The 16,481-nt window shown below is 38.9% G+C and overlaps 1 protein-coding gene across 1 annotated transcript in view; it reads right to left on the bottom strand.

Moving 5' to 3' along the window:
- LOC115806521 (cadherin-7) overlaps positions 1 to 16,481 on the bottom strand; it is a 55,973-nt gene that overhangs the window by 26,915 nt on the left and 12,577 nt on the right. The window contains exon 2 of the mRNA XM_030767265.1: positions 10,277 to 10,571. Within this exon, the coding sequence (XP_030623125.1) occupies positions 10,277 to 10,289 (13 nt within the window). The 5' untranslated portion in view covers positions 10,290 to 10,571. The remainder of the gene's footprint in view (positions 1 to 10,276; positions 10,572 to 16,481) is intronic.

Here is a 16,481-nt window from a genome sequence, read left to right as displayed (position 1 = left end):
GACTCCACACAAAATGATCATTATAGTCCAACTTCACAAGGCTATCAAATTCTCATATCCAGTTCAGTGTATATCTCAGTGGACTCATTTCCAGATGTTCTTCTTTGATGTTGCTGACGTAGGTTTGTAGAGGTATGCCTGGTGTGGTAGGACATCTACGTGTGCGCATGTGTGTATGTGTGTGTGTGTGTGTGTATGAGCGAGAGAGAATTTTTCTCTAATGTTTTTTTTTTTCCTTCCAACCCTCTGCAATGAGTACTAAGTCATTATCATTTCCAAATGAATTATTACAACCAGACATTAAATAATAAAAAAAGAGAGAAAAAGGAAAAAAAAAAAGAAAAATTCTTAGAGTTACATTAAGAAATGCTTTACCTAAAAGCCAGATTGATCCATAGAGTATGTTCCCCCTTGTCCTCTAATATATTTATATGGCTGGGTAGTTACAGCAGCTTCCAACACTTAAGCCCCAAGGGCACCTTGAGGATTCAATTTGGGATTAAGGACCTTAGCGTGGAGACTTGCTAAACCAGAATAAGAAAGAGCCAAACAAAAACTTCAACCTTCAGCAAGTTCCTCTCCCTCTGCTCACTACCTTCTTTTTCTTTTTTTTTCTTTTTTTTTTCCCCAAAATCACTCCTGTAGGCAGTTCTGTCCATCAGGAACAACACCCTTACCCTTTTGTCCACCTGACTTAAGAGTTGAAACTTCACTGAATTTGAACAGAGTCGGTACTTATCTATACACTTAGAAGGCAAGAGAAGGCCTTAAGAGTTCATTACTGTGGACTTTTGAGTCCCGGTAAAACTCTTGGAATACGGTTCTCAGATGATTCTTCGCACTTGTAATGTGCTAAGAGCCTCTTCAGCTATTCCGCGAGAGTAAATGGGCCTTTCATGGAAAAACTAGCTGGTTAGTAATCATGTATCAAATAAAAGGGTGTGTGTGTGTGTGTGTGTGTGTGTATGTGTATGTATGTGTGTGTGTGTGTGTTTGTGAGATGGACAGAGAGAGAGAGTGAGAGAGAAAGAGGGAGAGGGAGATCAAACTCTTAAAATATCATGTCCCTTGCAGGCAAAAATGGGCATAAAAACATCAGTTAGAATTTAGTGACTGACTTAAAGTGACTTTGTGGGTGAAAGTTTGTGTCTGATTTCTTGGCCTCAATGTAACCTTTTAGTATTCATCATTACCATGCAACTGTCACAAATTAAAACACATAATTTTTAAAGGTTTGCTGATTAGCACATATATGTCCTGACATTAGAAAGATCACATTCACTAAAAATAAAATCTTCGGACTTCTTAAACAACTAACTTCTTACTTGAGATATTTGTTATTTATTTATTTAATTACAGCAATTTTACTTAAAAGACTAGAAACTTAAGATGCTGTTCTTAACTTTGGCAGGAGTTCACATGTCTGCTGAGTGTGTGTGTGTGTGTGTGTGTGTGTGTGCATGCGTGTGTGCGCGTGTGAGTGTGTGTGTGCATGTGTCCGTGTGTTTGTTTTTATGTTGAAGTCACGCTACGGAGGATGTGAACAGTTGTGACTAGCTATGAGAGAAAACGTATGTTGTCATGGTGACCAGCAGTCGTTTGGACTGGCACTATATGGTAGCTAATTCTGTTGTGATTGTCATTGTTCTGTATTTGAAAGAACAAATCAGTGTGTCTGAAAACTCAATCACCTTTGATATAAGGACATTAAGTTACCCACTGGAACATGCTATATGCTGCTAGAAAATGTAGCTGTGGAAACTATATATTTTATATTATTTTGCAGTTTATTAATAGCACACCAAGCAGCTAGGCTCCATGTGAAGCTCATTGAATACTAAGTACATTGCTTATGAGGAAAAAAGTAATGGCTTCCTGCAACCTGTGTTTTTTTTTTTTCTCAACTAATTTTGAATACACAAAACCAGAGTCAGTTTGTAACTAACTATACTCAGTGTTTTCTGGAAAAAAACACCTTTTCCTATGACTGATACTGAAGGTCAAGCTTGAAAGAAATGTTATGAGCGTGTGCTACAATGCAATAATTCAATGGATTTTTTTTTTTTTTTTCATAAAAAAAAACACATAATTGAACACAAAGATATATCTCCATGTCTGGTTTCTGTAAGTCCTGAGCAGTAAAAGAACCTACATTTTGGTGTCATGACCTGGTTACTTGGGTCAGGTTGGCGACTGAGTCTCAAGAAAGTGGGCCTCAACTGACGGTATAAGAAGTTCATTAGACTAACTCCAGGGTGATCTCTCAGATGTTTCTGTATTGAAAAATAAAGTACTCCCTCATATTCCAACAAGGTAATTAGTCTTTAAATAGAAAGCAGCCATACCTCTTTATGAGCTCTTATATGCTATTTAACTGATTTGAATCTAAGTCATTCAGTTTCACATGGTAATTTAATCATGTTGATTGAAGGCATTTCAAGATGTCAATTCTCTGTTCCTCCACTTCAAAATGTTCACTATTTGCACTGTGCTTACCTGAAATTTCATATTGCATAATTTATAGCGATTTAAGGTTCGGATGATTGTCGGTCATGACTCTTGCCGGCTCCCTTTTTGCCCTATGTGTGAAGTATACCCAACCGCAGTTAAATCTTGTCAAAGAAGAGGTTTCTTAGAGGAGTTTGATTTTTCACACTGCATGTGTGAAAAAAAAAATGTTAATCACGTGTGGAATGAGATTCATATTTAATAACTGTTCTGAAGCACACACACGGGCAAGCTTATACAGCCCCACAGTAAAAAAACCAACAGTGAAAAAGAAAAAGTCCACACAGTTCTACAAACAGCACCACAAAACAGTGACATTGGCTTTTCCATCGTGTTCAGTACGGTCGAATTCATGACTGGACCCTGTCTGGTGGGCCTCAGTACTGCATCCTGTGTGACAGCACGGATTTCCCCCTGGGGAACACTCGTTCTCCGTGAAAGAGGATTATGGGGGCGGTCGATGGGAGCCCAGACAGTGCATGTGTCTGTCTGCGCTCCTGTCAAAGTATCCTCACTTTACAATGCTAATGTGACAGCCAGCAGATTGGTGTCTAACAAAAAAACCCCAAAAAAAACAGATATATCATCTGGCATAAGTTCAATGTAGATTTCAGAAGAAGGGTCATACGCTCAGAAATGGAGGATATAAGGCTGTTCTGTTTGTCATCTATTGCTTGAATCTGTACGTAAATGTCCCACCATGTCATACAAGAGAGAGTGGAGCGGAGGCAGTGTGGAGCAGTGGAAGCACAAGTAGTGTGTAATTTAGAAATAATCAGGGACAGGTGTATGGCACGTTTTTTTAAATGATATTGTTTGTTGATTGACAGGTAGTTGCACTACCTGACAGCATTTATGACATCTTGATATCAAGGTAACCTGCGTGCAAAAAACACTAACACATACCCCAGTCAACCTGCCAATCAGCGTAAACGAACACTTCTGCTCTATCCTCTGCAGGCGATGTAACACCTCACCTGATAATTCATATTTGTATCTTAACACGTGGAACACACCACAGTATTGAAACAAGATGGGTGCTTCACTTTTGACATTCCCAGAGGTCTTTGCAGCCACACATGTACATACACACACACACACACACACACACACACACACACACACACACACACACACACACACACACACCTGAAAAAGTTTTTCCTGAATAACAACAAACATTGTCTTCTATGGTAATAAAAGCAATTAATGCAACGTTGTTTTGTTCCGAGACCTTCGTCAATGTGAAAATGAGGAGAGATTTAAGTCCATCTAAATTAGGCGGGACCCAGGTGGAGGCAATCAGTAAAGCTGGAAGGAACAATTATCACACATTTAACAAGTTAATTGAAAATAGTGCGGCAACTACGACAGTCAGTTTGGCAAACTAACATGTTAGCATTAACACTCACAAAGCATTGACACCAACGTGGTGTGCAGCTGTCCAAAAAGAAAAAAAAGAAAGAAAGAAACTGGAAAATGGTCGTGATTTATAAGTGTTTGATAAAGAAAAGTCATTGTTTCTGAAATTCAGTCCAGTGTTGGGAGATGGTAAGAACTCAAAGAGGACCATACAGGGAGATGTTTCCACACAAATGGATAAGAGGATTTTCTCCTTGTCTGGTTCGCTGTTGAGGGAAACTGTGTAGAGATGTAATCTACTCTGCAGATTCTCTTTATTATGATACTCACTAAAAAGCACAACAGTGCAGCACTCTGCAGAACTGGTGTGTATTTTTTTATGTTTGTCCTTTTTTTTTTTTCTTTTCTTTTCTTTTTTCTTTTTCTCGCTTGTTTGTTTGCTTTCAGGCTTTCATTCAGAGTTTCTTTTTTTGGGGGGCTTTTTAAAAGGCTACTATCACCTTGACAATACGCCCACAGTACCATCCAAACCATTTTCGTTTTACAGCTCTCGCGAACGATGGCATCTAAAATCTTTCAAACAAACATTTCAAATTTTTTCAAGCCTGCTTCTCAGTGGTGATCAGTGCTATGCAGTTTTGAGAATACTGCTTTTTTTTTTCTTTTTCAACATAAACATTATAACTCCTCTTTGTAGTCTATCCTATTTTCTGTTGGCTCCAGTTGGACTGACAGCTGTAATGGAGATCTAAACTAGCAATTCCACAATATGCCACTTCAGTGAATAGTCACTCTGTGGCAGACAAACATGGACATAAGTGTGTTTTGTCCTTTTGTTCTCTGGATGATGGAAGCTGAGGTCACTCTATCCCAGTCCAATTAGACCAGAGTGTTGTCTCCCTAAGAGGCGAGGGGAATTTGACCTTTGCTTAGCTATTGTTGGCGCGTACACGTACACTTCTCTTGGTGCTTCAGTATACGAATTTTTCCTTTTTCTTTTTTTCCTTTGTGTACAACAACATAATGGGCTCTCAAATGTTCACGTCGGTACCAAAAGTGTACGCATTTTCTGACAGTAAGGTAGGGCCTTTGCCATCCTAGCGTGTTGTTACACCAGTCTGAGATGTTTGTGACTGTTTGTCACTGTATTTTGTCCATACAAAATAGAAAATGTGAAGAGCTCTTAATGCCTACCCGAGCAGAAAAATATTTTGCCGCATTTTATTCACACCCTGAAAAAAGTCATTCTTTAGTGTTTAATTTCATGAAGGGCAGTGCTGTTTGCTTTTTGTTTGTCTGTAAATGAATGTAATTTCAAGGGCAATACAGTGTCACTGCTCTGCTACGACGTTCGAATGAGTTTTACGTGTGGTTAGTGCATGCGTGGTTTGTAAAAGACCGTTGTGACTGTACCTGTCTTAGGCTCCACTGAGAAGTAAGGTTGTCCGTGGATGATGCTGTAGACCACCCTTGCGCTGTTCCCATACGTGGGGTCATCTGCATCGGTCGCTGCCACCTGGATCACAGTGGTGCCTGTGTATACAAGATACCCCGCCCCCCCCCGTGAGTTATTGTGAGGATGTCGCTCGTCTGCTTGGCTCTGATTGAAAGGGATGTGGGGCAGACACAGCTCTTTGCCACAGCTATAGCGGCAGTGTCCGTGAACGACTCCCATGGGTCCAAACCTCTCCTTCTGGAGCTCTGAGCCCATTTGTGAAAGGATAAAAGCCAGGCCTTGAGATAAATAAACCCCTTCAGACGTTGCATCATGGGCCCTCTTTCAGCTGACGCCCAACTTTTGATTCGACAAAGAGGTGATTAGTAACAGTCACGAAGAGAAAAAGAAAAAAAAAAAAGAAAGTAGAAACAGAACCTTGGAGTGATAGCATGGGACTTCTTTTCTCCACTGGTGTTACGTGTGCAGTCTTTCCTGGTGTGATGAAAAGCTACTTTGTGTTTACATATTTCACTTTAATAGCCACAGTGTGATAGAGCTCTGGTTTTCTGAGGGCTTTAGTGGCGGAACATAAAGGATATGGTTGCCCCACCAGTAGGTTGTATTTTATTTTACAGCATCCCCCCCCCCCCCCCCGCCCTTCTACTGCTCAATAAAAGCTCTTTCTTGCGTGAGTTGTATTTTAAAGGCTTTTACCAAATGAATTGATTATGAGAAGGAAAGGTCCAAAACCTCCGCTTAAACGATAAACCACAAATTATTGGACTCGGCCACCTGCAGATTAGTGGTGCCAAGTATAAATCTAGCCCTAAAAGAGTTATTAAAGCTATTCTATATCAATTTACTCAAACAAGCAAACAAGGACAAACAAAAAATACAGACGTGTACACCACCTTACAGAGTTGATTAAAATGAAGCCAGCAAGAAAGCTTGGAAGAAAACACGTTCGGGTAGGACTTTAAAAACTCCCTCGAAACTCACTTAACCTTTATAGGTCAACGTCGAGTGCTGTGCTGTGCCAAGTCCAAAAAGAAAAAAGAAAGAAAGAAAAAAAAAACCTCAGTGACAAGGCAGTACATTGCTGATAGATTGTTAACGAGCAGTCTGACTGGAATGCGTGGTTGGAGGTCTTTAAATGATTGCAAAAAGACATCCCACATTTCCAGATAGGAAGAGTGAATGAAAGCATTCTCATTGATGTCCAGCTTGCTTTCAAATAATTCATACGGTCACAAGAATAAACATTAAAAACACATCATAAATGTGCCGGCGGGTGAAATATCTATGCTTTTAGTCTGATTAGACTGAGTTTGTTGTATATCATAAAACAAGGAAAGGCAGACTCTACTGTTCCTCAAATAGGTGTTGCTGACTTGTGTATGAAACCTAATAAAAAAATCTGGTGTATTTGTGCGGAATCTACTTTCCATGTCCGCCGCTGAGGTATCACCTGTATGTATCACCTAAAGCTAAAACAATTTTGGGATGTCGACGAGTTTAAGTGTCAACGCATCAAGAACTGAAGGAGTAAAAGAATAAATTGCAAAAGTCAACCAAAATGAGTCATTCCAAAGAGACGGGAACTATGGGAGAAGATGAATTATTGAGAAAACAAACAAACAAACAGATAGATGGTTTTCCATAAGGATGACTGAATGCATTTCCTGATATCAGCTAGAGCAGCTGTCTAGCTAATCACTGTTTTCTCACTCTCTGTCACTTTTTATTTGTCCATCTTCATTTCAATGATTGATCATATTTCCATATTCTTATTCAATTCATTCGTCACGAGAAACCCAAAACCGGGATTTCATAATCAATCCTGCATCTTGGACAAGAAACTGTCACCCAACAGTAATGAAAATAAATATACCCAGATTAATTTCCAACAGATGACATGTTTTCGGGGACTACTTCCAAAGGATGGCTTAACGTGACCATTAAGGTTAGGAAACTACATTTTCTGAAAGAGCAGAGAAAGAGTTCTTAAAAATCTTTGCAAAACATATAAAAAAAAATCTCTGAGATAAAAATGTTATGTTAATTATATGTTTTTTTTATTAGTGTCTGAAGGCATAACCCTAATCCTAACATTTAAAGAAGATCTACACCAGAAAGCAAATGTGAGCGATACATGAGAAAAATGTCTCCTGGTCCTTAATAAGAAATCATATTTAATGGCTTTCAAAATGTTGAAAAGAAAAATCCCATATTAACAGACAGAGGTGATGTATGCCAAGCTGACGCATATAGCTTGAAACTCATTTTCCTTTCGTTTACATAGTTCATTTCTAAACCTGCAGTTCTCATCAGACAGCATTAGACTCTCCATCAGTGCTGTAAACTGAATGAACACGATACACAGAACTCTCCGATTTACAGAATCATCGATTAAATAAATGTATTTGACCCCTCCTTCAAAAAAAAAAAAAAAAGAAAAGAAAACACTCCTCATCTGATGAGTTTTCACCACTGCACTTCACTTCATATTTCAGTAATCATATTCATGTATTTTCGCATGTGCTCATGCGCTAGCATCAGATAAACACAGATCATTTCTCAGAAGTGAAGTCTAATGGAAAAGCGAAAAAAAAACAAAACACCGATAAATCTCTAGCAAAAAGAAGTCCATTGTCTCAAAAACAGCGGTATAGACTGATGTAAGTATTGAAGTCTGACTTGATCAGAAATTGCCAGGCTAAAGAGTTTTTCTAAAACCTCATCCCATCATTCACAATAAATCGACCACAGTCAATTTATGACAGAGTTCTATTAGCAGATCTTCTGTAGATCTTATTTGTCCTCAAAGTTCTGGTTCTAAAAGTTGAGCTCATGTATAGAAACACATTTGCTGTTCTGTCCTTGGACTGAGAAGTCATGAATTAGCCGCTAACAGTGACATGTGGAAAGAGGTCCAGTGGAAGTGGATGTAAAGGAGAGATGGCTTGGACCTGACATTACATTCCCCTCATTTTGTAATGAGCCCTCGGTCTGTTCACTCATCTTTTTTCCCAGCCCGGTCCATCTGGGAGGCCCTGAAGATGTCTCTGTCTCTGTCATGGCCCGCCTTGATGAAGACAAAAGTCTTCAGTGAACTTCAGGCCAGAAGGTCTCGGTGTGTAAGGGCAAACGTGGCACCTAATTACTTTAATTAATTAAATTCATGATTTCTACTTAATTGAAGCCATTCATCACCCTCCTGCAGGGGCCATTAATGATTTAAACGCATCTATAAAGGAGCTACTGAAGACCAGGGTTGGCCGGCCACTGTCTTTTTGTTTACTGCACCGTAAATCACTCGGCTCAGATATTTACAAAGACAAATAATTCAGAGGACCCCAAATAAAAACACGCACGGGCCACTCCGCGATATTTATGCAAACAAAGAGAGAGAGATGTTATGAGTCTGAGAGGATCTAAGAGCGTCAGCGTTGCCTGCCAGGTATTTTACTCTCTTTCTCTTTTTCTCGTCTTCCTTGAGATGAAAGACGGCGCAACTCGCATCCTTAATCCTGGAGTTTATTACCGTTGAGTCTTGGATCCCCCGTGGACTCTTGGTCAGGTAATCCTTATGAGGTCTCAACGCTTATGTCGTGGCAAAGTTTCAGCTGAGTAACACAAAATTACCCCCAAAGCTCACCACCTACAACCCTGCCCCGCTCCTCAAAGGAGCGTAAACACAGGTGTCGTAAATCCTCCAGGACTGTTTGTTTGCATTTCTCTCTCTCTCTCTCTCTCTCTCTCTCTCTCTCTCTCTCTCTCTCTCCTTTTCTCTGAGGTTCTATAATAGAATGAAAATGTTTGCCTTGTCTCAGGCATGCTGTGGTTGTGAAGAGTTGGACCAAAATGCGTTCTGCGGCTGTCATATCACTTAGCCCAGATATTCAGAGGCATTGTCTGCCACTCCAAGCCTCTTGCACCTTTCCTGGCAGACTGTCACTTGAATTTTAAACGAGACTTTAATCCGTGTTTCCCATTTTGACAGGATTGGCTCGAGGTCCCAGGCGATGTGTGCTAAGCTCTGGCTTCCGTAGAGAAACACCCAGAGTGGCACTCTGTTACATGTCCCTTCATATTTGAATAATCTGTATTCTAATCCCATGGCTTTATCATAGTTTTTTTTTTTCTTCTTGACTCTTAGATGTGTTTTGGTGACATCTTCTTCCCTTGCTCTTATTTAAAGTAAAGTATCTGGAATTGAAAGGGAGCTAATATATTCCTATCCTATTAACTTTAAGATTTAGTGTATGTAACACATTAAGGACCTCTATTTTTCTGAAGCCGTTACCTCTTATCAGATATTAGATATACTTTTGTGCTCAATTTTCCTCTTTTTACAACAAAAATAACATAACTCTCAGATGTAAGTGTTGATATTATGGTTGTTCATTAACTCACATTCATTACATTCCACAATTTGCAGTGGAGCTTTCGTTCAGTGTTTCCATTAACATGTTGGACATTGTAAGAATAAGATGAATACAAGGTTAAAACGGAAGAAGAAACATTTAAAGCTGATACTTAGATCAGAAGACAAACGTCAAGGAAGCAATGAGGGTTGAATTTATGGACCTGTTTTTTGTTTGTTTGTTTGTTTGTTTGTTTGTTTTTCTTAAAATCCCAAAGTACTTTGTGCTGAATGAGGTCAAATCACATGTACAATACAGTATGCAGGTCCTTTGACTGACAGAAAGCTGTCGATTTGTAATACCACTAACTAAACAGTAGAGAGAGTTTTGGTATAAAGGGTCATTTTGTGTGACAAACCATTATCTTGGCTAAAAGCCCATTTTCATTTTGTACTTTAACACTTTTAATGAGAACTAAATTGTCACTTTGTTATCTCACGTCCTTTGGTACTTTCTGACACTGAATGTATTAGTAAAGATAAAAACTGGGCTTGCAGCAGAGTTGTATAATCTGTACACAGGTTTTAAGAATATGACTCACCGATGGGAGACATTTCAGGTACTCCTGCTGTGTAGGGGCCATCCAGGAACTTGGGTTCATTGTCATTGATGTCTTGGACCTTGACAATGAATTCTGACTCATCCTCCACTGGTATGTTGGTCTCGCGGTCCACAGCCTGGGCCCTGAGCGTGTAGTAGCCCTGCTCCTCTCGGTCCAGGCGTTTGGTAGCGTGGATGTCACCGGTACTTTCATCGATGGTGAAAATGGAGGAGGCTCCCTCTCCCGTCAGAACATACTTCACGTTTCCATCTCCCTTATCCACATCTGAGTGCAGCTGTGCAAGAGAATGCAGTATCATTAGTTTCTCCGTAATATGAAACAATAGTTCACCGTTCCATGATTTTGTATTATCATCAAAGCAGAAAATTAATTAAGAAACTATAGATAGGCCGTGAATAAATCTTATTCCTACAGGAATATGTCATCTCTTTCAAAGAGACAATGAATGATTCATAAAAAAGAATGCAGATATTTCTGTTATATCTGAGGATGTGGATCGGCACTTCACCGATATTTTCCATCTCAGAAATAGGATTTTGAGATACTAGCGTGCGTTTATTGTTGTTTCATGTTGAAATATTTGGAAAATTAAGATCGTTTGACTATTATGCCATTAACTAATTTATGTATCGGTTTTCTTGTCAAAGAGAAAACGATTCTCCCTGTTGACATGATGATGCCAAAAGACTGTCAAGTGTAGATTTAAGGTTTAGCACACCATTAAAAACTACCGAGAGTGTGGTCATGAACTAAGCGTACAGTTGCACAGACAATGATCGACTAAAGTAATGAGGAAGCTCAGAACAAAATGCATCCTTTCCTATTTTTGTTTTCTCTCAAGGGTTTCAAAATTGAATATAAAATTATAATACAAACAAGTCAAGAGACAGTCACGAAAGATAACTTGCAACACACACAAAAAAAGAAAAGCATGTTGCTTCCACAAAAATTACAAGGGAATCAAGGAAAACAGGAGCAGTAACAAAAACAGGCTTCTTGAACAGCCCTGAAAAAACAGAGAGGAAAATAGAGGAAAACTTTAACCCCCCCTCCCCCCAATTTAATTTTCTATTAGCAACAGCAGGTACTTTTTAAATATATTCACCAGCACACTACTTCACACATGCGAAAAGATGCAGCCTGTCCCGGAAGTAACGATGTATTTTAGTGAGACGATCCAGACTACAGAAAAAGCAGAAATATCAAAATCAAGGTCTATTATGGAATAACAAAGTTGCTATGGACCAACAGGGGAAAAAATAGCGAGGCGTCTAACTGCTAGAAGTGAAGGTGGAGTTTTTTAGAAAAAAGACTCAAATGTAAGCAGAAAAGAGGAATAGTTGCACCACTCAAAGCAAATGGGCTCCCATTCCCACCCACTGCCCTTCCACTCTGAGTCACAGGTTGACATCACTTTAGACACTTTTAGAGGAGGGGGTGGTGATGGGGGGGGGGGGGGGGGGGGGGGGGCAGCACTAATTTGTGCTGCCTTCACTGCGAGGATTCTTTCCACATCTTCAATTTCTTCACTACCGAGAACGAGCAAGCTATGATCAAATACAACCTAGCTGCACATGTTCAGCATTTTTATTCATGACACCATGCATGGATGGATGTAATTTGCCCTGACTAATTAATGCTCTTTCACTAATTATTTCAGTTTAATGTATTACCTGCTTGAGAGTGTCTGCCTTGCGAATTGGGCTACTTCTTGTCAGTTGTTTCCCTAAATGTTTCTTTTTTCTGTTCTTTTTCTGTTGTCTTGTACAAGCAGTTTCAGGATATCATTACCACCTGACAAAGATTAACTCTTCTCATCACAACTAATCAGTTTACAAATATTCATAATAGTATATTGTTACATTACTGCCTCTATTCTGTATATATACTCTTATACGTACTGGTCTGAAATCATGAGGAGAATCACAATTGCTTCCCTTGAAAGAACGGATATGCCCATGTATGATTCATCTCTCAGTTTCTCTTGAGGTTTGTAAAGAAGAACAGGCATGTTACAATCAGCTCGTAAAGAGAATCTGAATGGAATGAAAGCAGCAAAACTCTTTGCAAATGAATGCTGACACTGATAGTCACTCTGTATGCAACTCTCCCTCCAGGAGCAGTGGCGTGGGTTTTACCATCAGCCATTTACCCTGACACTGAAAAGCAGAGCCCGTCTTCAGGGCTAAGCAATGTCACCACCATATCAACCCTGTATGCTCAGGCCCTAACTTAGCCCCAAAAGGCATATGTCACTTTCAACTACTGATGTGAATATTTCTTCACACGTAGATAACCCCTAACTTTTGTGTCTAATGGATGATCAAGCTATATTTGGAAGCTTTCTCCAGTTTGGAAGCATGGTAATTTCCTGCCTGCTTTGCAGTTTTGTTGAATCTCAAGGGCATCGCGATAACAAACGTTGTGTCTTGTCATAGCTAAATATGTATATAAATATATATCATATATTTATATATCACCAATAAAAGTTCCAAGCTTTGTATTTTTTTTTTTTCAGTCTCAAGAGAAGAGGGGAGAGTGGTTTTCTCGACTCAATGGGATGTGTACATAGTTATGAAGCGAGCGAAAAACACAAAGTCCATAGCCGAAAGCACACTTGAAGCAATGCTGGGAAACAGGACGCCAGCCTGAGTTGCTCCGCTACGCCCTACAGAACTCTTAATCAACCAAAGCCCTGCCGAAAAAATTCCTCTGCTCAGTTCCAGCGCTCTGCCGTAAAGCTACTTTCACTGACCTAGAAATGCGTTTTACTGGATATCTCCATCCCTTCTCAAAAAAGCTCCCTCAGTCATATGCTTTTGAGCCAATGCGGCGCTGTAGAGATAGTTACCAGTGGGGAGCAGGAAGTAGCTACGACAAGAGTTTGACCTTGAATGGACTGGAAAGGTTTGCTCTGTTGTGCATATATATATATATATATATATATATATATATATATATATATATATATATATATACACACACACACATACATACACATATATATACATATATACATACACATTTTCTTCTTTTTTCATTTTTAAATATACAGTAGTTTAGAAAACTAAAGTGTCAAATACAAAATTATTTTTTTGGAGCCTTTCAGACACTCAATTCAAATGTATCACCCATTTGGCTGCTTCAAAAACAGCCAGTGTCCACTTCAGCAATCAGAAATCAGACTGTAGGTGGTGTTGTCAAGAGAGAATGAAAGGCTATTGTTAGTGTAGGCTACTTCATAAAACAAAGAAACATTATGGTCAGTTATGATAAGGCTTTAAGTATTTATATCTCTGAGACTTTTGAGCCTCAGAGTTAGTACATCGATCAAAAAAGAAATTAGGCTACTTGGTTAAATTCTGCCTTTTATCACAGGTTGGAATTGAGCCTTAGTTTTATAAATCTCCCTCCTCACACGCCGGTGATCTAAGCTGACGTGAGTATCCCCTCTATCCCATGTGAAGCTAGTCTCTTATTTATCCACACTACAAGTTGAGTACTATTGTCAAGGATCCTCCTCTTCTCCACCTCCTATTGTCTTAACTCGACCACTAAGTACATAAGCACCCGACCATCAATGACACTCGGCGGGAAGAGAGGAGGAAACCCGGCCAGTTCAGCCATCCAGCGAGTGTGTCATCACCATGATCTGAACCTTGACAATACCTCAAACTGGGTTGTACCTCTTGGGAGCCTTATACCCAAAATGAATTTGAACCCTCCTGCTATTACCAGCTTAGATGACTGGATTACAGACCAACCAGTAATAAGTTCACTAGGTTTCATTTCAATATACACTGAGCTTTCCGGATCATAATTCAGCTGTGAGAATTTAAAGAAAGGAGGTGTTGACTTCATATGGTACCTCACACAAACCAAAGAAACATCATTCCGGTCACAACGGATTAGCCTTTGAAGATTCCTTTCCACTAGATGTAATGTGAGATGGAATGGCAAAGCAGCGCTCTAAGGTTTAATTTCATTAATTCATTGTGTCTCTACGATGGAAATGAGGTATTGGTGGGGAGAGACAAACCGACAGAAAAACAAGTCATTAGTTGTTGCTTCCAGTTGTGATTGTGTCTTGGGTTTAATATATTTATGTCAGGGTGCTACAGTGGAGAAGGCGGCATATTTAATCCCAGATGTTCATTTAAAAAAAAAAAAAAATTAAAAAGACGGGTTAGATTTGTTTTGGCGAAGGTTATTTTTTTACACTGTACGTGAATTTTCTAACAATGCCTTGACCAATGTTCGTTTTGTTCAAACTCGCGCCAGGCATAATTATGTGGGCTTAACATCTCCCATGCTATGTTTCTTTCATAACAAGAATATATTATGTAAAAACCCTACAAAAGGACGTAATATTGTGAAATTTCAAGAAGGTCACAACTGTCATTACAAATTTACTTTTTGTCCCTGTTGTAAGTTATAGTTAATATCATAACCCGTGTATTGAATAAAGAGTTTCCTCAAAGGTATTTCTACAGGTTGACTTTTTTTCAATTCTTTTCTTTTTTTTTTCCTTGTCAGGTGTTCTTTTCTTCTCCTTTTTTTTCTTTCTTTCTTTTTTTTTTTTAAGCTGCGAAATCTACTCCTCAAGAGGATTGAAACAGCATGTTTTCATTTGCAGAGAGGTTTGTACTTCCTCTGCTCTGAGAGATTTATGTAAGCGTAGAACACACGCACAAAGCCAGCCTCGGTTATCGCACACCAGCATTACATCTCATCTTTAATTGTATTGAAGTTAACTAAAAAAAATCTGAAGAGGGACTACTTAAAGTTCATAAGAATATCTCCAAACATGGTCCTCCATGCGAACAGAGGCCATATTTCTATACAGAGTTATGTTCATATCTGACCAGTTTCATGACCTCTCATCAACAGCTGTTCAGGCGGGGGGGGGGGGAAGATGAATACAGCACATTGTACACCCACAAGTGTTTGATCGTACAGTAGTTGTTGTACATAAACCACTAAATTAAACTTCAGGCTACAGACAAGATGATTTGTCAAATCCAAAGAAATCAGCTGCAGACAGAGAGTCTTAACTACAATTCAGTAATGAAGATAGCTTTGACCTTAAAGAATCTTTCTATTAAAGGACCCCAGTAGGTTGTCCACTGGAGAGTTACTCTGGTTACTACTGAGGCAGTGCTTTGTTATATGTTCTCAACTGAAACAAAAAAAGAAACATTTGTGTGGTCAGTTATTTTATGTTCTCCTTTTTTACCGTTCTCTAAACGTAGTTTCTTGGAACGATTTGCTGTGTTTCTTTTTCTACTTCTTCTCAGACACTTTTTTCCTGACAATATTACAAAGTTTTGCTTCGTGCCTCTGTCTGTACAAAGCCTGCATGCATATGAAACACAATGGGGGAGGGGGGTTCCATTTTGAAGTTGAGCAGATACAGGGGAATATATCATATATTTATTCACACTGCAGCAAAGAAGTGAAAGAAGAGGAGAGAGAGGCAGGAGTAGAAAGATGAGAGGGGTCGTATCAGAGCACAAGGCAGCTAAAAAAGCCAGTAAAAGTGTTGGTGTTGCTGTCAAATATTCACACACACACACACACACACACACTCCTATATCTCAGACAATGATTATCACTAAGTCCTGTTCTGTGTGCATATTAGCTCCTTTCCTTAAAACACACACACACACACACACACACACATATATATATATATATATATATATATATATATATATATATATATATATATATAATTTCTCAGTGGTTCTTCTGCTTCTCATTTACAATGAGAATAAATGGAATAATCCAAACGTATTGGCATGATGTACACACAGAATCTAAATCACTTTTAAAAACTTCATTTGTACCCTGGTCATTTTTTCCTCTGTAACTTTCATTAGATATTAAATTAGCTCCAGGCACTTTGCAATGGCTTATCATTATTATATACGACGCAAAACAAAACCGTTCCTACAGTGAGCTACTGTTCCACTAAATTAGGCCCTGGTATACATATATTACATATGTTGATGTTATGTTAAGTAGTCTTTACACCTTGAACAAATCTTTCTGAAATTCAATTTTGTTTTGTTTTTTTGGATAAGTTTGGTAATCTAATCAAGAATCTGTAACATTAGCCTATGTTCTAAAGTTGTACTTACTTTCTGTCTCTTACACGGTTTTCCCCCAAAGACTCTTTAAA

This window comes from Chanos chanos, chromosome 3 (assembly GCF_902362185.1).
Source record: "Chanos chanos chromosome 3, fChaCha1.1, whole genome shotgun sequence".
NCBI lineage: Eukaryota > Metazoa > Chordata > Actinopteri > Gonorynchiformes > Chanidae > Chanos > Chanos chanos.
The sequence above is the reverse complement of the archived record's forward strand: the minus strand, read 5'-3'. Positions and strand labels throughout refer to the sequence as shown.